The 21,081-nt window shown below is 42.4% G+C and overlaps 1 protein-coding gene across 1 annotated transcript in view; it reads left to right on the top strand.

The window, feature by feature from the left end:
• Positions 1-21,081, top strand: part of LAMB4 (laminin subunit beta 4) — a 104,416-nt gene that overhangs the window by 25,809 nt on the left and 57,526 nt on the right. Inside the window, exons 11-14 of the mRNA XM_063815948.1 lie at positions 3,595-3,774; positions 6,972-7,081; positions 9,896-9,975; positions 10,536-10,686. Of these exons, the coding sequence (XP_063672018.1) occupies positions 3,595-3,774; positions 6,972-7,081; positions 9,896-9,975; positions 10,536-10,686 (521 nt within the window). The remainder of the gene's footprint in view (positions 1-3,594; positions 3,775-6,971; positions 7,082-9,895; positions 9,976-10,535; positions 10,687-21,081) is intronic.

Raw genomic sequence — 21,081 nt, 5'->3', positions numbered from 1 at the left:
TTCTTTGGATGCTGCAGTAAACATTCTTGTGTATGTGACCTTGTGCATCTATGCAAACATTGTCCCTAGGAGATATACCTAGCTGTGGAATTTCTGGGCCATGGAGTATGGACTTCAAATTGATTAAATAACACTGCATGGTCCCCTAAGTGAGTGTGCCAATGGCCACTCATGCCAATAGTAAATGGGAGTTCCTGGGGCTCTGCTTCCTTGTCGACACTTGGTTTTGTCAAACTTCAATTTTTGCTATCTTTGTTTTATCACACTTTAATTTTCACTAATCAAAAATGGTATCTCATCATTGTTTTAATTTGCATTTTCCTGCAGGACTGGGACTAGAGTGAGCCAAGGAAGGCACTTAAGTTCCAAAATGTAAGGAAGAACTCGCTATCAGGGTGATGGAAGTGCAGGGCTAACACTTGCTGCTTGCACAAATCTGAGAGTGGGTACCTCCTTAAATGTTGCACCCCAGCCACTTTGCTTGCTCACTGTCATCCCATCACTGCTATACATTTTTGCCTACAGAAATACTCCATCCTGATTTCAAATACCCAGTGTCAGTAACTGGGTCTGAAATCTTTACTTGCCGACGAACAAGTTAGCCTGTTATTGTTTCATGGATACTAACAGAAGACACAAAACTCTTGGGCCAAAGACAAAAGACTTTGTAACTCATGGCATAGCAAGCAACAAGATCATTGTATTGGCCTGAGTTTCCATGTCCCCATGTCCCATGGGAGTGACACAACGGATACCATGTGAATAGTGCATATCTAGTGAGTTTATGATACAGCTAAGGAACAGTGAACTTGGAGGATTCATTGCTTTATAGCAAGTGGAAGCAAGCCTATTTTTTATCCAGGGAAGATGCCACTCCATCCCTCAAGGTTGCTTACTGCAAGCACAACTCTAAGAAATGGCTAGGTAAAGAGTCAGTGGGGACTTGAACGGCTGGCACACTTAGCAAGAACGTTCAGGATACCAGCACCCATGGAAGATTGCCTCTCCCAGGACTCAGGGAGCCCGCTTCTTAGGGTATATCCATATAATGCTAAAGTGGGGGCAGGGAAGCTGCTATAAAATCTAACTTCAACTTTTATATAATCATAATATATAAAATGAAGTCTTATGCAGTGTAATTCACTGGCCACCTGAATAGATTCAATGTCCTAGATTTCAAACTTTAAGTGATCGCAATATAGAAAATGCATCAATGAAATGTTTTAGCTCGGATTACTCAGTAGGCACCTGACTATATAAAATTTACCTTACGTGACCTGTTCAAAATTGATATAAAGAACTAGATTCTCAGAAAATGTATTTCTTTAGAGCAATTTCCTAAGTATCCTACCACACAGTTTTTACCACAGTCTGTAATCATGCACACACATAACTTTTATTGTTTTAAAACTATGTATTTATAAAAGAAGATTAAATTGCTCTCTTGGGTAGAATCAGGGAAATACAATTATTGAAACAGATAATCTAGGAATCTGGAAAGAGATTTGGAAATAACAAACCAAATATTTTGAGCACATCAATCAAAGTCTTGTTCCTTAAGAACCACCGAGTATTAACTCGATAGTGCTTTGGAAAGAAAACTAGTACTCCTGGTATGAAAGTAAGAAGTCATTCTTTGTAAACAAGGATTTTTTCCATAAAAGGTAGATGAGGAGCTTGTAACAAACTACTATCATGAGACACCCCAGTTTCTCCCAGTTTACCTAAACAAATGTTTATGTGTATATATACAAATGATGTGTATTTGAAGATTGATTAGAATTCTCATATAAATTTTCTCTAAGTTGTCCTTGTTTGAACCTAAATATTTACATAAGCAGATTCCAGGCATAAGAGTTGACTAATTTTAAGTTTTCTACAATTAAGTTGCCATTAAATTTGATACAGAAAAACCAAGATTTGGTAGACTCAACTACTTGATAATAAAAGTTTGCTAGAATTATGTGACACCAAGACATTCAATTAGACTTCTAAAGGTCATGACATAAGGCTATTTCAAAGAACATTTACTATCCACCCTTCCCACATCTCTTTCCCAAAGGATACTTCTGTGCATAATTAAATTATTCTCTGGAACTCAATACTGATTCTTTGGAGTGTCTCCCAAAGAAATTTTAGCTTTTTCCTTTTGGCCTCTATTAAGATGAATCCAGTTTGTTCCCTTCTTTCTAGAAGCAACTGGCTTTAATTAGAAGAAAATTGTGGCTTTTCCAAACTAAACAGAACTCAATGCTATTTTTTCATAGTAAGTCACCAGTCACAAAACAATAACAAGTAACAAATCATTGAAATTTGAAAGATTGTGTCAGAGAGGAAACACCAGTTGCTTCAATAATGCGAAACAACTGGTTTGACTGAATTGTTTCCACTAAACTCACTAACCTAAATGGTGGTTCTATAGACATGGTTTTAGACTTGACAGTTTTGTTTTTAGTAATCCAAAGCAAGCATGTATAAATGTGAATGTGACTGTTCCTTAAAATCAGGATATTCATATTTTTATTTTTATTGCACGCCTTAGAAGTGGAACCCCATGGAAACACAGAACCACAAAGGTACAAGAGACCTTGGTGGTCATCTAATGCCCAACAACACATTTGTCATCCATACCAAAGCCACAAGTGCTGTTTCAACATCTACCTGGACACCTCCGATGATGAGGGGTTCACTGCAGTATTGGGCATCCCTAACTATTAGAGAGTTCTTCCTCAAACTCAATCAAGTGCTACCTTTTGTGACTTCTACTCTCTCCTGGTTCTACCCTCTGGAATTAACTCAAACTGTCAACATTCTTTTTCATATGACACACCATCCTTGAGTTGTTCAAATGTCTACAACAACAACAGGAAAAAGTTGCTACCATTGTGGCTCCTGTGCTGCAAGTGACTGTTTATCCCATTTTCCAGAATCTCTTCCATCAAGCTCTTGACCTGTCAGCAGATTTCCCCCCAACAAAACCAAGGATATGAATACTTCTCACTGTTCCCTCCCTTTCCTTCTTACAGGTGTTTCTTCCAGGAAAAATAAAATAGAATGTCACTTTTCCTTGTGACATATTTTTCTGTGATAGAAGAGAGACTTACTTTTTAAGCACGTTTCAGAGATTTTGACCTTATTTTCACCTTTAGAGTCTTTTTTTAAATCTATTTTTAGATGAAATTCACATAACATAAAATATTAACCATTTTTAAATGAACAACAGTTCACCAGCACAATGTTGTGCAGCCATCCCATCTACCTAATTCCAAAACGTTCTCATCATCCCCAGAAGAATCAGTCTATTCTTAACATAATCTAGTCTTAATTTTCATAACAGCAGTCTTCCTCTGGTCCTCTGACTTTCGAATCATTTAAAAGTCTTTTAAAAATATATGCATGGATTTATTCAACGTTTTCCAAGGCTAGAGATCTGGGAGACATTTCTGAATAGCTCTTGTCAAGTGGTCTAATTATTTAAACATTTAATTATTTAAACAAAGCAAGATAGTTATAGCATGAGTAAAATGCCGTGCTTATATTTCAGGCTTCCCACAATTTGCAATTAACTAAAACAATGAATGTCTGTGTCCCCAGCTTGTGAATGTGACCCCGATGGGACCATATCTGGTGGCATTTGTGTGAGCCACTCTGATCCTGCCTTAGGGTCTGTGGCCGGCCAGTGCCTTTGTAAAGAGAACGTGGAAGGAGCCAAATGCGACCAGTGCAAGCCCAACCACTACGGACTAAGCGCCACCGACCCCCTGGGCTGCCAGCGTAAGTCCATAGTTGGGGGTCGGGGGAGTGTCCATCAACCCCTATGGGCTGCCAGCGTAAGTCCATAGTCAGGGGGCGGGTGGGGGGGCGTCCATCAACCCCTATGTGGTTGGTTGGTTGGTTGGTTTGTCTGTTTTTGAGATGGAGTCTCGCTCTGTCGCCCAGGCTGGAGTACAGTGGCAAAATCTCGGCTCACTCCAACCTCCACCTCCCAGGTTCAAGCAATTCTCCTTCCTCAGCCTCCCAAGTAGCTGGGATTACAGGCGTCCACCACCACGCCCAGATAATTTTTGTATTTTTAATATAGACGGGGTTTCACCATGTTGGCCAGGCTGGTTTCAAACTCCTGACCTCAAGTGATCCGCCCACCTCGGCCCCTGTGCGTTTTAAAGCTTGGGGCTGTCTCTGTCTGCCCTAAAAATTGATGATCATGAATACCTAAGAATCCTGCCAACCTCTGGGTTTTAAAAAGTAACATAATGGTTCCCGTAAATCCTAAGCGCTTAGTGGAGAACTTTTCTCTGTGTTGCTGGGTTTATCATAAAGGACCAGCAGGGGGCATTCACATTTTCCCCACTGGAACAAACACGGGGAAATGGCAAGAAATTTAATGCCAAGTTGCAAAAGTTTTTTTGGTTTCCACTAGACCTCTACATACAAATCCATTAAATTACATTATGTGTTTCTGCAAGATTGATGTCATCTTAGGCAATTTTCAAGTGGTGGTTTGTTTATTTATTTATTTATTTATTTGTGAGACGGAGTCTCGCTCTGTCACCCAGGCTGGAGTGCAGTGGCGCGATCTCGGTTCAAGGTAACCTCCGCCTCCCAGGTTCAAGCGATTCTCTGCCTCAGCTTCCGGAGTAGTTGGGATTACAGGTGCGTGCCACCACGCCCGGCTAATTTTTTGTATTTTTAGTAGAGACGGGGTTTCACCGTGTTAGCCAAGATGGTCTCTGTCTCCTGACCTCGTGATCCGCCCGTCTCGGCCTCCCAAAGTTCTGGGATTACAGGCGTGAGCCGCCATGCCCGGCCTCTTTTTATTTTTTAAATTATGTTTCCCCTTTCTTCTCACACCCCTTCTAATATTGGTCCATATGTTCTCTGATAAAAGAAAAAAAAATTAAAGAGCTCAGGGAAGCGGGGGAGCGGAAATAGAAAAACACCTCAGCAGTTTTCTAAGGCCAAATGAGCAGACCCTTAGCTATAGGATCACAGAAATTTAGAGCTGCTCGGGGCCTCCGTAGAGCTACAGATTCCTCAGAAACCCTGGGTAAATAATTTCCATTTGGTCACAGCCTCCTGCTCCATATTTTTGCCCATGTAAGGAACTGTGGATTATTTGCATGTTTAGAAAACATTGGTCTGAATCTTTCTGTAATAAAACGCTCTTCTTGGGTTTGATGGCAAAATTAAATGTCATGATAATGAATTATATAGTCAAACCAATTTCCCATCATACCTTTCAGCATTCCACATGTTTCTCTGACTCTCTGACTAAACTGATGTCCTCCAAGAACAGGCTGAACATTATTTTGGTGTGTGTGGGTGTATACCAGCTTTAAATTTTTTTTTTTTTTTTTTTGAGAGAGACAGAGTCTTGTTTTGTCATCAAGGCTGGCTTACAGTGGCACAATCATAGCTCACTGCAGCCTTAAACTCCTGGACTCAAGCAACTTTCTCACCTCAGCATTCAAGTAGCTAGAACTACAAGCATGTGGCACCACAGCCATCTAATTTTTTTTTTTCTTTTTTGAGAGACGGAGTCTCACTGTGTTTCCTAGGCTGGTCTTGAACTCCTGATCCCAAGCAACCCTTCCGCCTCACCTTCCCAAAGTGCTGGGATTCTAGACATAAGCCACTGTGCCCAGCCCATAACAGCTTTATTGAATATAATTTACATACCATACAATTCACCTTGTAAACAATTCAATAATTTTTAGTATATTGGAAGTTGTGTAATCATCACCACAATCAATTTTATAACATTTTCATCCCCCCACAAAAGAAACCCCTCTTCTGCATATATACCCAAAATAATTGAAAGCAGAGCTTTGAAGGGATATTTGTATTTCCATGTTCATAGCAACACTAGCCAAAAGGTGGAAGTAACCCAAGTATCCACTGATGGGTGAGCTGGTAAACAAAATGTGGTATTTACATACAATGGAATCTTATTCTTCCTTAAAAAGGAAAAAAATTCTGACACATCCATCAACATGGATGATCCTTAAGAACATTATGCAAAGTAAAAGAAGGCAGTCACAAAAAGACAAAGACTATATAATTCCACTTATATGAGGTACCCAGAGTAGTCGAAATCAGACAGAAAGCAGCACGGTGGTTGCTAGGGATTAGAGGGGAGAAGGAGTGGGGAGTTATTATATAAAGGGCATAGAGTTTCAGTTTTGTCAGATGAAAAGCGTTCTGGAGTTTGTTTATGCAACGATGTTAATGTGCTTAACACAATTGAATTGCCTGCTTAAAATGGTTAAGATGGTACAGTTAGTAATGTTTTCAAGTTTTATCCATATTGCAGATTACATCGGTCTTTATTTTTTATTGCTGAATAACATACTATTGTACAGAGGTGCCACTTTTATTTATCCATTCATTAGTCAATGGGACATTTGGGTTATTTCCATGAACATTGGTTATTTGCTGCAAGTGTATTCCTTGCTCTGGTAGCATGTCTTTTTAGCCTTTGCAACATATGCAGGGCTCAGAAATGTCTACCGGTAGAGGAGAAGAAGGAGGGAGGAATTAAGACAAAAAGTAACAAAGTACTAAAGGAGAGAAGAGAGAGTGGGATTCCAGATGCATCTGCCAGAGAAGGAGCGATCAGTAATAACCATGACTCCCAGAAACTCCTGCCTCTGAGTCACCAGCCTGGTCAGCATCACTTAGGGTTACTGTGCCAGTACTGCAGCATGTACAACTAGCTACACCTACTTGTCTCCTCCTCCTAATTGCCATCCAGTAAAACTACATAAGGCTCTGGAAGTGTCTGACACAGGATTTCCTCTGTGAGGTTATATGCAATACAATAATCACGCAGCCAGGCACACAATAAACCTGGCAGGGCAGGCTTCTCTGTGTTCTTGCGGTTATGCTTCTCGCTTTGTGTGAGCTATTAAGTACACTCGCAAGAGTGGAGGAATTAAGAATGAGAATAATTGTGTATGCTGTGCTTTCAGCCTGCGACTGTAACCCCCTTGGGAGTCTGCCATTCTTGACCTGTGATGTGGATACAGGCCAATGCTTGTGCCTTTCATATGTCACCGGAGCACACTGCGAAGAATGCACTGTATGTATTTGCCTATAGTTTCCCTTTTATATAGTGATACAGATTTCTATTGCCATTGCCTAGGTGAGACTTGGTTTTGCTAATCTCTTTCTTGTCCTATTGTGTTTTAATACTCCAGTGGTATGAGTATTTACACTACAGAAATCAGCAAACACTACCTATCAGCCTCCCCTCACCCCTACATTGAGCTGCCTGTTAAACATTTACCAGCTCACCACTGGACTGGACTAAACCGACCCAGGCACAGATATTATTAGGTTTATCCACTCTTTTCCTGAAAATGCCAAGCAGTAGAATAGAAGCACATTTATCTGCCCATGTTTTGGGCCACCAGAACTTTCTTCTATCCCTTGTACACAATCCCCTTATCATCCCTACCACTCCCTTCCTAAAAATGTTTTGGATAAGGTCTTATAAAAAAACAAGCTTAGGTTTAATGTATTTTAGATTCCTGTGGGAAATAAACTCTTGGATTTTTCACAGACTCTACTAAACATACAATTTTAGATGTATCATCTAAAATTAGTAAAATAAAACATATTCACTCCATAAGAAATGCATGATGCAATTGGGGAGTTCAAACCCAACTCTTTTCTTTGTTCTCCAATCTTGGCAGCTCACCATGACATTTTAGAGAGAGAAAAAAAAAAAAAAAACCACAAAATCTTAACCTAATAAAAGAACAGTGACCTCGATGTGTCTGAAGAAATGTAGCTGATGAATAAGAAACATATGCCTATGAGGACACGGTTTTGTGCTCATATTTTAAGTCATTTTACTGAAAACAGGATGGGGCAGAGGCGGTGGGGGAAAGAAGCAAGGAAGGAAATATGAAGAAGGGATTCTGGAAGACAAGTCAAAAAATCTAAAAATTGTACCTTAAAGAGAAAGGTCAGCCACACCAACCTCCATGACCATAAGTGTGTAACACAAAAAAAGCACAGTTGGTTACAGGATCAACAAATCCTGAAATTATGTGATCGACCAAATCATGTAATTCCAGACAAAGCTTAGGCTCAGGCTGACTTTTTTCACTGGCTGGTTAACTGCTACGTGTGCAGTACAGACTCACTTTTGCTTGCAGGGCAAGCAAGCAAAATAACTGAACAGGGACCCCCCATGGGGGAACTGTCCATCGTGGCTGAGCCCATGCACCCACTAGGTTCTCCACATCCACATCTCTCTGATGGTGCCCTGGATCTGCCCTGAGGTGGCCAGCATGGCAGCATTCCCTGTCCTAGAGGAAGTTTTCACAACCACATCCTGTGGGAAGCAGTTCCTATCACATCATTTTTTTTTCTTAAACTGAAGTTTTGGTTTGGGGAAAAACATCAAGTCCTTTGTCGCATTGTATCCAAAGACATCAATGTTTAATATCTAAAAGACACCTTTTTGAGTAAAATCATGCATAAAATTATACCAAGATACAAAAAATATGGATGCTTAACAAGACCATTTCCAAAGAGAATTTCATACCTACTAAAATTTAAGTTTTATCGGAGCATGTTCAATTGAGATGTGTGGGAGGAGAATTTTTTTTAGCATTTTATACTAAATATTATAACACTTAGAAAATAGTTATTTGTATCTCACCAGCTGTTTATTTTGAACAACAGTCAAGATGTTGCAATGTTGGAAAAAGTCTGGAACAATAGAGTTGACTCTCTCACATGGATTCACGCTATTATGCCAAAACAACTGATTGATAAACAAATGCCTATGCTAAAGTGTGGTGGTATTCATGTAATATCTCAAAATTAGATTGAAGGATTTCTCTGCCTCCAAGTATTTCAGTATTGTATGGGTAAAATTCCCAGGGATTGTTGTGGTAAGGGAACCTATCAGTTTTTTTAAAAGCAGTTACACGGCCGAGCCTGGTGGCTCATGCCTGTAATCCCAGCACTTTGGGAGGCCGAGGCAGATGGATCACGAGGTCAGGAGTTCAAGACCAGCCTGGCTAACACGGTAAAACCCCGTCTCTACTAAAAATACAAAAATCAGCCGAGCGTGGTGGCAGGTGCCTGTAATCCCAGCTACTCGGGAGGCTGAGGCAGGAGAATTGCTTCCACCTGGGAGGCGGAGGTTGGCCAAGATCGTACCACTGCACTCCAGTGTGGGCAAAAGAACAAGACTCCGTCTGTGGGGTGGGAAAAATAAAGGCAGTTACACATAGGCTGGTAGAAGAACTTCTATTCCGATAGGACTTATATAACCCAGATTGAGCATAACTGATGATGTTAGAGGAATTGTTAAGGCTCCCATTTCTTTTCCACTTGACACATTACATGGACAACCTTCCTGTCCCCTTCATTTTATAAAATTTTTTTGAGATGGAGTCTCACTCTGTCACCCAGGCTGGAGTACAGTGTCACGATCTCAGCTCACTGTGGCCTCCACCTCCCAGGTTCAAACGATTCTCCTGCCTCAGCCTCCCAAGTAGCTGGGACTACAGGCATGCACCACACCCAGGCAATTTTTGTATTTTTAGTAGAGATGGGGTTTCACCATGGTTGGCCAGGCTGGTCTCAGACTCCTGACCTCAAGTGATCCACCCGCCTCGGCCTCCCAAAATGCTGGGATTACAGACAGGAGCCACCGCACCCAGCCCTGTCCCCTTACTTCAAATCCTGGAGATGGGAGATGTGTCCATGGAAGATCATTAGCCAAGCGCATAGGCCTGGAAGGTTTCTCTGAGATGGTGCAGGCTGTTTGGCTGTTTGATGTGTGGCAATTGCATTGTAGTGATTTCAGTGTTGCCCTTCAGAGCAACAGCATCTTCATAGCTGGAATCAGCTGAGCATTTTTTCTCTGTAGGTTGGATACTGGGGCCTGGGAAATCATCTCCATGGGTGTTCTCCCTGTGACTGTGATATTGGAGGTGCTTATTCTAACGTGTAAGTCAGATAAGTTTTATAGCAATATTCCTTATTTAAACATAAAAGCACATTTTATTCTGATACACTCATAGTCATAGGTGAAAAATTTCATTCCATGACAAGCAATGATCTTGAGACATTAACTACAGCCCATTGATTTCTTTCACTTCAAATATTTCCAAGGGTGAGGTAAACAATCCTTCTGCTGGGTATCCCACCACAAGCTGGTGGCATGGGTGCTTGAATACGTGTGACCTGCCTAAAACACCAGCTTTTTGCCATGTTGTAAAGAGAGATCCTAAAGCCCCCTTTTTGCCAGATTTTAGAGCAGAACCTGGCAGTGGGGGGTTGGGGACGTAGGGTGGGGAAAGGGGCCGCCTGGGCTCCATGGCCCTGGATTCACTATTCAAGGCCAGTTATGTTAAACCCATGGCCTTTCTGCATCTTCCCACAGGACCATTGATTGACTGATTCTAAGGATTGCTCCAAACTCAGGGAGCATTAGCCCAGCACCCCTACACCTTCATTTTCCGCTCACCTACTTTGCATTTTTTCATGATGAATTGCTTTTTCCTCAGGTGCTCACCCAAGAATGGGCAGTGTGAATGCCGCCCACATGTCACTGGCCGTAGCTGCTCTGAACCAGCCCCTGGCTACTTCTTTGCTCCTTTGAATTTCTATCTCTACGAGGCAGAGGAAGCCACACCACTCCAAGGACTGGCACCTTTGGTTCGTATTTCATTTACTTTCCCTACAGACTGTGTTTGATGATATGTCAGTAAACACACAGAGCACATACTTGAGATCGTGGTCAAGATACCTAGAAAAGAATGCTTTTGCCCAAAGATGCAGATCAGAGTTTATTATAACCTGCAAATGCAGATTATATAAACTCTTGAGAGCAGAGTCTCTGTTTAGTTCATCTTTGTATCCCAGGTCTACCACAGGGTCTGGCCCATAAATGTGAACGGATCAAATTATGATGAAACAGACTTTACTTTTGCTGTTTCAAGGTATACCCATCAGACAAAATGTGTTTATTGAGCATCTACTTCTCCATCTCCCCATGATACTATAAACTATAAAAGGGTGAGGTGGATGTGTATAGCATTCATCATTGTTGCACTAGCGCCTAGCACAGTGCCTGACACACTGTAGGAACTTTATCGATATCTGCTAATAAATGCATGACGAAGGTATAGAAGGTTCTCAAGAGTGTGACTCCAGATAGGAATAGGAATATGACAAAGAAAAGGTAATTCAAGGTGAAAGTCTTTAAGGAGAGAAAGCATGTGAAAGTTGATCCCTAAGACAGGATTTGGATAGATAAAGAAAACAAGGGGGACTAATTCTAGGTTCCAGGAACCGAGTCATTCCTGGAATCTCTTCCTTATCTGTAAGGACAGATGGGGAAGGATGAAAATGCCCCTTAGGAGGCTTGGAATTTGCTCTTTTACTGACTAGGATCAAGACCATAGCAGGAGATTTTCATTGTCCCTACTTAGATGTAACAACTACGGTAGGTGGAATCCAAATGAAGCAATCCCTGGTCTGGGTTCTTCTTCGTGGTCTTGAATATTGCATCTTTATGATGGTGACTGAAAAAACAATTTTAGAAAGAAGTATGGGTATTTCTGTTTAGGTCATAACTAGGTCTCACTTTTTAGATGGGAAAACAGAATAAACATAATTATCTAAAATAGATGGTTGTAGCACCCCCAGCACGGCACATACTGAACAAATGTTTATCCTATTACCAATTAAATAGAATAATATCAAGTATGCCAATACGGCTCTGAGCCAGGGGTTGTAAGTAAAGCATCTGAAACAATGCTGATTTCATTTGTGAGGGGGGTTATATCATGCATGATATGAACCCTTACTACTCCCTCCATGGCTTAAGGAAAAATATCCAGGACATAGAATAGGTTTAAAGGGCAGGTAAATTTTTTTTAACAAGTTAGAAAGTAATACCTATGAAAAAAGAAAAAGCATTCAAGGTGGGATTGATATTAAGAGTTTAAAGGGCAATAATGTGAATAATTTTCTTTCTCTGATGAGGGTATGATCTTTAATTGTAGTAGAAAAGATTTAAGTTGGTTAACATTTAATTATTTGCACCTTCATAAATGAAATTTCATGGTATGCTTGCTATGCTGTTACTGTTGCTGTATTATTAATATTCCATGCATTTAATGCGCTATGCTTTGCACTTTACATACATTATCTCATTTAACTCTCCAAATAATCTATTATCCCTAATTCCCAGATGAGGAAAAAACATTAGAGAGGTTAGGTAAGTCACTCAAAGTCATACATCTAGTAGATAGTGGGGTTGGGGGAGACTGGATTGAAACCCAGGTGCATCTGGTTTCAGAACTCTTACTCTTGGCCAGGCACAGTAGCTCACATCTGTAACCCCAGCACTTTGGGAGGCCAAGGCAGGAGGATCACTTGAGTCCAGGAGTTTAAGACCAGCCTGGACAACATAGTGAGGTCCCATATCTACAAAAACAATGACAAAAAATAGTTGGGTATGGTGGCACATGCCTTCAATCCCAGCTACTCAGGAAGCTGAGGTAGAAGGATAGTTTGGGCCTGGGAGGTTGAGGCTGCAGTGAGCTGTGGTCGCACCACTGTACTCTAGCCTGGGTAACAGAGCAAGACCATGTCTCAAAAAAACAAACACAACTCTTACTCTTAACCCATTAAGATGTTGTACAAGGTGCACACAAAGCTGAGCTCCAGGCTAAGGATGGTATAGATAAGGATTAGTTAGGGTCACTGGCTCTAGGCATTTTTACTACAGCTAACACATTTACATAGATAGCTTAGGATGGGCCAGTGCAAATGATAAGGAGAATCAGTAAGTGTATTAGGATTTCTAAGCCATGAGTGAGACTTTATGAGAAGACAGTCTAGCCAGAGCAAGTTATAAATAACAATTCAGAGGAGAACCAAGGCAGGTATAGTCACAGGTACAGCAGGGAGTGTAAATAGGGAAGAACTATTGTAAAATAAAATTATAGTGTCCTGCTAAGGAGGCTAAACATTATTTTTTGGGCATTGAGAACTCATTGAAGCCTTCTGTCATGCTGGGCCCCTATTGACCTCAGTAGATACTGCACCATGTTCAAAGAGACTGAAGAAGACACCCAGAGCCAGAGAATGAGACATAGGGATGATTGAGGGAACTTACGTACAGGGGGTCCATTGGCAGCAGGCTAGACAGGAGCACTGCTATAAAAAAAAGGGTAGTTTATACAGCATTTTCACTTAGTGCCCTCCCCCTAGCAACCTCTTCTATGCAACCTTCATTTAACCCAAAACAAAGGGCCTCAAACCCCTGTATGGCCTGTATTCCATAGGATAGGCCAGAGGTTCAGATGTTCCTCAGAGTAAGGAATGAATCTCCAGGTTGGCTACTCCCAGATTCCTTAGCTGGGAACTCTAAACACACATTCCTTTTAGACCATAGGGTCATTCTCAGGGTATGCTTAAGTTATTGCTGTCAGATGAGTTCACCACACACCTTCTGTGTGAGAGAATAATGTGACAGAGGCCATCCTCAGTGTTCTTACAAACTTAATCTAACAGAAGTGAAGCCCATTTCTGGACAGACTACACTAGTCCAGACAGGAAAAAATAAGGACCTAAGTTAAGAGGTAACAGAGAGAAGAGAAAGGTTGGAGATGAAACTATGAATAAGAATAAAAGCAAACCCAACTGCATCTTATGAAGAATTGTTTCAACATTCTAACTGCAGAACTAAGAAGAATTACAATTAACTTTCTCCATGGCTCATTGGTGGAATAATCTGAACTTCTTGGTCCATGGTATAATTAATACTTCTGATGGGTACTTAAACTATCATTTCTTTTTAAGATGTTAGGCCAGGCATGGTGGCTCATGCCTGTAATCCCAGCACTTTGAGAGACCGAGGCGAGCAGGTCACCTGAGGTCAGGAGTTTGAGACTAGCCTGGCCAACCATGGCGAAACCCTGTCTCTACTAAAAATACAAAAATTAGCTGGGCGTGGTGGCACACGCCTGTAGTCCCAGCTACTTGGGAGGCTGAGACACAAGAATCACTTAAACCCAGGAGGCAGAGGTTGCAGTGAGCTGAGATCGTGCTATTGCACTCCAGCCTGGGTGACAGAGGGAGACTCTGTCTCCCAAAAAAAAAAAAAAAAAAAAAAAAGATTTTAGCAACAGCTTTGCATGGAATGTGATGTATATTTCCAGCAACAAGGAAGTGATTTCATAATTGACAAAGAAAAGATAATACTGAAGAGAAATCAGAAGCAAAGCTTACATGCTGATGAGCAGAGTGAGGTAAACCATTCATGAATGGCCACAGTCACATGCCGTAAATGAATGATATGGTAATGAATGCACTTACAACTGTGCTTGGTCCATGCATGTACTCAGTTAGTAAAAGCTCTTATTACCCTCATGAATAGAAATGGAGGAAAGGAAAAACCAAGCCCAAAGAAATCAGAGCCTCTGGGGAAAAACATCAATAGCTTTATTTCTTTGCAAAACAAGTAATTTCTAGAAATCTGGGTTCTGAAGGGTTAGAGAGTTGAACACTGTGAATTCACGATTTCTTGTCATTTTAGTAAGGAGAGGTAAAGTGCTGAGGAGTGGCTCTCCTCTTACATGGAGAAGGAAAGACACACTGATGGCTCTGGGTTGGTGCTGTAGCTGTGCCTCAGACTTTGAGAAAGTTGCAGTTGGTCAGTGCTGGCATCAGTGGCAGAGAGATGCCACTTCCTCACAGCCCAGCCTCCCATGGCTACAGAAGCTCTAAAGAGTCCAGAAGACCTTATAGCCATCCCTTGTTTTTCACGAAAGTCAGAGCCACTGTAGGCTTGTTTTGAGGTTAGTTCATTCCTTCATTTATTAGCTTTACTGAGATTTTTACTGAGCCTTCCTGTGTGCATATGCACAAATGGGTATGTTGGAGAAGCAAATGAAAGCAGACGTTGGCTGTCTTGTTCCCAAACCCAGTACCTCTTACACATAAGAGACCTTCTCAAGTGAATAAAATGGCTGAATGAAAGAAAACAGAAACACTTAAACATGGAGCCTGCCCTCATTGTAGTGGGAAGGAGCCGTGGACACAAATGGCTAATGTGTGGTGGGGTGGGCTAAGGGTCATGAAACAGCTGCATGTAACATGATATGGACTTCAGATTATGGAGAAATACCCCAGCTGAGAATTTCAGAGAAGGCTTCGTGGGCATTGCTCCCCCTACCAGGATCATGTGTGCCAGTCATGGGGACTTGCTTTCTCCTACTTGTTTCTATTCCTATGCTACAGCCCCACGAGGCCTTCTCTGACTTCTAGGCTAGAAGTGGCTGTCCACAATCTGAAGTCCACCTGAAAGAGGAGACTGGGGAATGAGTCGCTAGTCCCCTCCCCTAATTCCCTCAGTGATCCTCAATTTTTACTGTGCATGTTACCTAGGGAGTTTATTTAAAATCCAGATTCCAGGTCTGACCCTGGGGAGATACCACATCCGGGAATCTGAGGCTGGCCAAGAAACCTGGGTGTTTGCCATGTGCCCCAAAGTGATTCTAATATGGGTGGTTCATGACAGCACTCTGAGAAACCCTGCTTTAAGCATCCACAACATACTCCTCTCTTTCTTGAAATGACCACATCTGTGTTATTCATTGGGAAAACTTCTTCTCATCCCTTAAAGCCCAACTCAGGTTTTTCTCTGACATTTCCTACCCTGACATCTGGACATAATTGTTTCCATCTCTGGGGTTCCACACAGCCATAATTTTTCAAATTGCGGGCCATGCCAGTTAATAAGTAGGCCATGGGACCAGTTTAGTGGGTCAGTTTAGTACAAGAGAAGAATACAAAATAGTAATATTTTTGTGAAATTTTTTTCAATTTTATATAAATGTGTGTATGTGTGCATGTGTACAGTGTCACTGTCTTAGGTTGGGTTCCTGGAAGCAGATGACAACAGGGATTCAGGTGCATGTGTTTTATTGAGGGAACGTATGCCAAGAAAAACCTATAATGGAATGAGGGAAGTAGGCTAGGAAATGAGAAAGGGGGAGGCAGGTATGGGGTCGAGGGTCAAGTTTAGCTTTGGGTCTCATCTCCCAGGGAAGCTCTGAAGCATAAATTGCACCACAGAGTTGTCACCCACTGAGGCACAGGGCTGGCCTGTTGCGTTCCTGCATCAGTCAGTCGTTGGTGCTGGACTGCCAGGGCAGATGCAGGTAACCTTCCAGGTGAGGTGGTTCTCATCAGCCAACAGCAAGGCCCAAAAGAAGGGGTCAGTCGGGAGCCATAGCAGCAACAGTCCCAGGAGCTGGCAGATGCATGCACTAACCCAGTAAAGGGGATCTGGCAGCAGAACAACAGCACCTACACCACCTACTCATTGCATGCTCTGACCCACCTGCAGGGCCCAGTGCAAAATAAAAATGCAGGGCCGGGTGCAGTGGCTCACGCCTGTAATCCCAGCACTTTGGGAGGCCAAGACGGGTGGATCATGAGGTCAGGAGATCGAGACCATCCTGGCTAACACGGTGAAACCCCGTCTCTACTAAAAATACAAAAAATTAGCTGGGTGTGGTGGCGGGCGCCTGTAGTCCCAGCTACTTGGGAGGCTGAGGCAGGAGAATGGCATGAACCCGGGAGGCAGAGCTTGCAGTGAGCCAAGATTGCGCCACTGCACTCCAGCCTGGGTGACAGAGCGAGACTCCATCTCAAAAAAAAATAAATAAATACATAAAAATAAAAAAATAACAATGCAGAGCTTGTGTTCTAAAATCAGAAGGAAACAAAGGGCCATTGAAAGTACTAAAATATAAAGCTTTATACTTTCTTTCATGGTCTTTCTCTCAGTTTGTCAGAGCATTTTGTTATTTGCCGTTCAATGTCATTCTATGTAAAGATATATTAAAATTTAAAATTATTAGTATGAATTGTACCATTCATCTTTGCAGAGTGCAGTGCCAATTTTAACTGCAAACATAAGAACATTTCAACTCACACATGGAATCACTGAAATTACAAAATTTGTATTCATATTCACATTGTCAATTTGTAGTCATATATACATATGTATTTCATTCTTAACAGAACTGTGAGAACACTGCACAAAACTAAGTCAACTGTTTTCATTTCACTTCCTGCTATGTGTTCAACCAACACTCTACCTTCAGCATATTGATGAGTAAGGAAGGACTGAAAGGAAATGAAACTGTGCGTTGTCCTGTCTTTCTCTTTCCTTCTAGTCATCCTTTTCAGTGGAAGTAGTTGGCTAACGCAGGGAAGTCACATGAATAAGAAAATATATGGGGCCTGGCATGGTGGCTCACACTTGTGATCCCAGCACTTTGGGAGGCTGAGATGGGAGGATTACTTGAGCCCAGGAGTTTGAGACTAGACTAGATTTGAGACCCCATCTCTGCAAAAAAAATTAAAAATTGGCTGGGTGTGATGATGTGTGCTGGTGGTCCCAACTACTCAGTAGGCTGAGGTGGGAGGATCACTTGAGCCCAGGAGGTCAAGGCTGCAGAGAGCTGCGATTGTGCCACTGCACACCAGCCTGGGTGACAGAGCGAGACCCTGTGTCAAAAAAAAAAAAAAAAAAAAAAAAAGGATTCCTTGGTTGTTTATGTTTCTTAGAATGCCTTTCTTTCTGCATTCAAAACAAGTCTGGTTCTAACAGAAAGCTTGGCTTCTTGGGGCTATCGGCACTCCTGCTAACTCGATCACGTTAGTAACACACTTACCTTGCACTCACTTTGAGTCTCACTGAAATCCCAGGCATAGTAGGTCCACCAGAATTCTGTGTTCATTGGCCCATGTTGTGCACTATCTGCAAATGGGTCAACAAGGAAGCAGACATACATGATGCGCATATCTCTTCTGCTCACGTGCATGCTCCACTGTCCCAAAAAATTTCACTTACAGAACAAGTTCAAAGAAATAAAATTATTAACTATATCAAGATGGTGACAGCAAAGCATTAAATCAAGCATGGGGGCTTTCTTTAGGGGGTTGGGGGGTGCTCCTAGGTAACCATGAAGCTGGCCCTGTCCATTTGCTTCTTACATTAAGTTCACTCCATGCAGGCACAGCTTCTCCAGGATTCTGATGAGCCATACTTCCTGAGGAAATTTACAAAATGACACTAGTGAGACAAACTACAGCCTCTGGCTGCTGCAGTTGGTACCAAGGCTATAATTGGTACTATCTCCCTCCCTCCTCTCTACACATTCTAGATTCCCCTTATCCTCAACTGGCACTTCTGAATGAGATGACTCACACTCTCATCCCTCATGGGCTGGAGCCCCTGCATTGCATGCCTTATCAGACCACATGTATGGGAGCACTAAATGTGCCCCAGTGGATCACCTCAGTGCCATACATATTCCTCGTGTCCCCATGATATAGCCACAGCCCTATAGTTATGATAATTCCTTCTTGTGACTACTGGTCTGCTGGCATGAGGAGCCCAAGACACCATGTAGCAGCCATAGCTGTAAGATTAGCAGAAGGAACTCTGTCCCCCTCCAAGAATCAAGACCTCTAGACCCACAGAGCCTAATGTTACAGTGACAAGAAGCCCAGATTACCATGGTCACTGGGAGTGGTAGTGGGCATGGCTAATCCTACTTGGTTCTCCCAAGCCCATGTATTCTATCTGTTAGGGACACAGCATCAAATAAATGCCTTCATTTAAGGAGTACATAACTTCCCAAAGAACGCTGGCCCATCTCCTGGGGTTTCATTTCCTAGTTTGTGAAGCTAATGCTTCAGCTGCATCTTTAAGGGGCCCCATTCCACTGCCATCTCAGATCAGCATCTTCCAGATAGTATGGTTTGTGTAAGGGCAGTGAATCCCAAAATCACATGACCATGGCTGAACTTGTTTTGCTGGAAAGTGGATCTATTGTGCAGAGGAGATATTATGTTTTCCCACCTTGGTGAATCGGCCCTCAGAAAAGAGTGCTGCCAAGGCCATAGAATGGCTGGTTCTCACTGTAGGAAGCCATGTAATAGCAACTTGGGTCAAGGCACCCACTTCACTAGCCCTCGATGTAGGGGATTAATGTGGTATTTCATAGAATATATGGATGGTCCAGATCCTTTTGGGCTATATTGTGACAGAGAACAAGAGAATTAAAATAGGCCCGGAGCAAGACTGTGAACATACACTCTTACCCTTCCCAAGTATTCTCCTCAGCACTCTCAGACTACAGAAGGAACCCACTTGCCCTTGTTGGAAAATAGAGCCCGACTATCCCACCCCACCACATTTGCAGGCAATGTAGAAACATCAAAGGATTGACAATGTTCCTTTTTCCTTAAAAGTATGGAAGAGAAAACCTTTTTTGCATATCAATATCTACATAGCATGTTCCAGAGGCTGTATTAATCTGCTCTAGTAAAGACACTCCATCCAACCCAACAGCTGCAAGTGGGACTATACCACGGTTAAATTTGTGGTAATTGACTTCTGTCTGCCAGTGATCCATCCAACGACTGCAGAAACAAGACTGGTGCTTTAAATGGGGATATGATGGGAACTACCACAAATTCATCCATTAAGTCTTGAGAGTGGCACTCTGAGGATGCCCCTGATTTGCATTAGTGTTTTTATGTACTGTCTTGGCTTGGGTGTGGGGCAGGGGGCTCATTTTACAAGATTTTATTTGGCTTTTCCTACTACAAGAGCTCTTACCCCACAGGTCAAAGAACCAGTGCCAACTGCAAAGCAGGTTCATTCCATTATATATATTCAAGAATTGAAGAAAATTATCAATAGGTGGTTCTGTAAATCCAGTGACGTCACTATGAAAGGCACCTAGGCTAGCAGTCCATTTATTACCTGACCCACATATGTCCCTATTCTAACAAGGGGACCATGGTGGCACTTTGTATACCTGGTTATCAGCATAAGCTCAGATCCTGTATCCACTAATACTGAAAGATTATGGGTATACCCCCTTCCCCAATAGACAGTTATCTTTGTAGAAGTAATTTACCTAGGCTGGTAATTCAGGCTCTTCTCTGAAGTTCTGCGACTCTTTTTTTTTTTTTTTTTTTTTTGAGACGGAGTCTCGCTCTTTCACCCAGGCTGGAGTGCAGTGGTGCTATTTTGGCTCACTGCAAGCTCCGCCTCCCGGGTTCACACCATTCTCCTGCCTCAGCCTCCCAAGTAGCTGGGACTACAGGCACGCACCACCACGCCCGGCTAATTTTTTGTATTTTTAGTAGAGACGGGGTTTCACTGTGTTAGCCAAGGTGGTCTCAATCTCCTGACCTCGTGATCCACCCACCTCGGCCTCCCAAAGTGCTAGGATTACAGGCGTGAGCCACCTCACCCGGCTGAAGTTCTGCAACTCTTACAATTAATGCTTGTGAAGAATATTCAGCTCTTCTTGCCCTCTAGTTTAAGGAGACGAGAGTCTCTTTAAACATGCCCCCAAGGAGGCCCCCTGATTTTCACACTTTGCTTTACGTTGGTGATTGATTGTCCTTACCCTGTCATTTTCTCTCATCAAAGACATTCAACAACAGCCACCCATTTCCACAGTTCTTACTGGAACATCAAAGGATGCAGATGCCTCCCATATCTTTCAGTGCCAGAAATACTGCTCAAGTCAGTGCCTCCCCTTCCCTGCCTGTATTCTGTCCCATTTCTCCACAGGTGACAGTTTTAGCAATTGTATCACTACATCATGCCAGGGATCATCAGTGCATGTCACCCACCACAGCCCTCACTGCCAGCCAAACAGTAAATTATCCACCTCCAGAATTGCATCTTAGGATCTACTTTTAGGTAAACTGTCTGGCATTAATTATGTCAAATCAGGTGCCCTAGGAGAGCCTAAGATGGGATTCAACTGCAAGTGATTTATTAAGGAAATGTTCTTCAGGAATACTCTTAAGAGAGTGAAGGAGAAAAGATAGAGAAAAGGAAAGAGCAGAGCGAGACATGGTCTCAGGTAAAACAAACTTTGAATTGATCCTCAGAGGAGCTCAGGGGCATACACTGGAGGCAAAGTTGTCCTGCCCCTTGAGACAATCTGGTCAGCCTTGTATCAGTCAGTCATTGGCTGTGAGCTCCCAGAGGTT

This window comes from Pan troglodytes, chromosome 6 (genome assembly GCF_028858775.2).
Source record: "Pan troglodytes isolate AG18354 chromosome 6, NHGRI_mPanTro3-v2.0_pri, whole genome shotgun sequence".
Lineage (NCBI taxonomy): Eukaryota > Metazoa > Chordata > Mammalia > Primates > Hominidae > Pan > Pan troglodytes.
The sequence above is the reverse complement of the archived record's forward strand: the minus strand, read 5'-3'. Positions and strand labels throughout refer to the sequence as shown.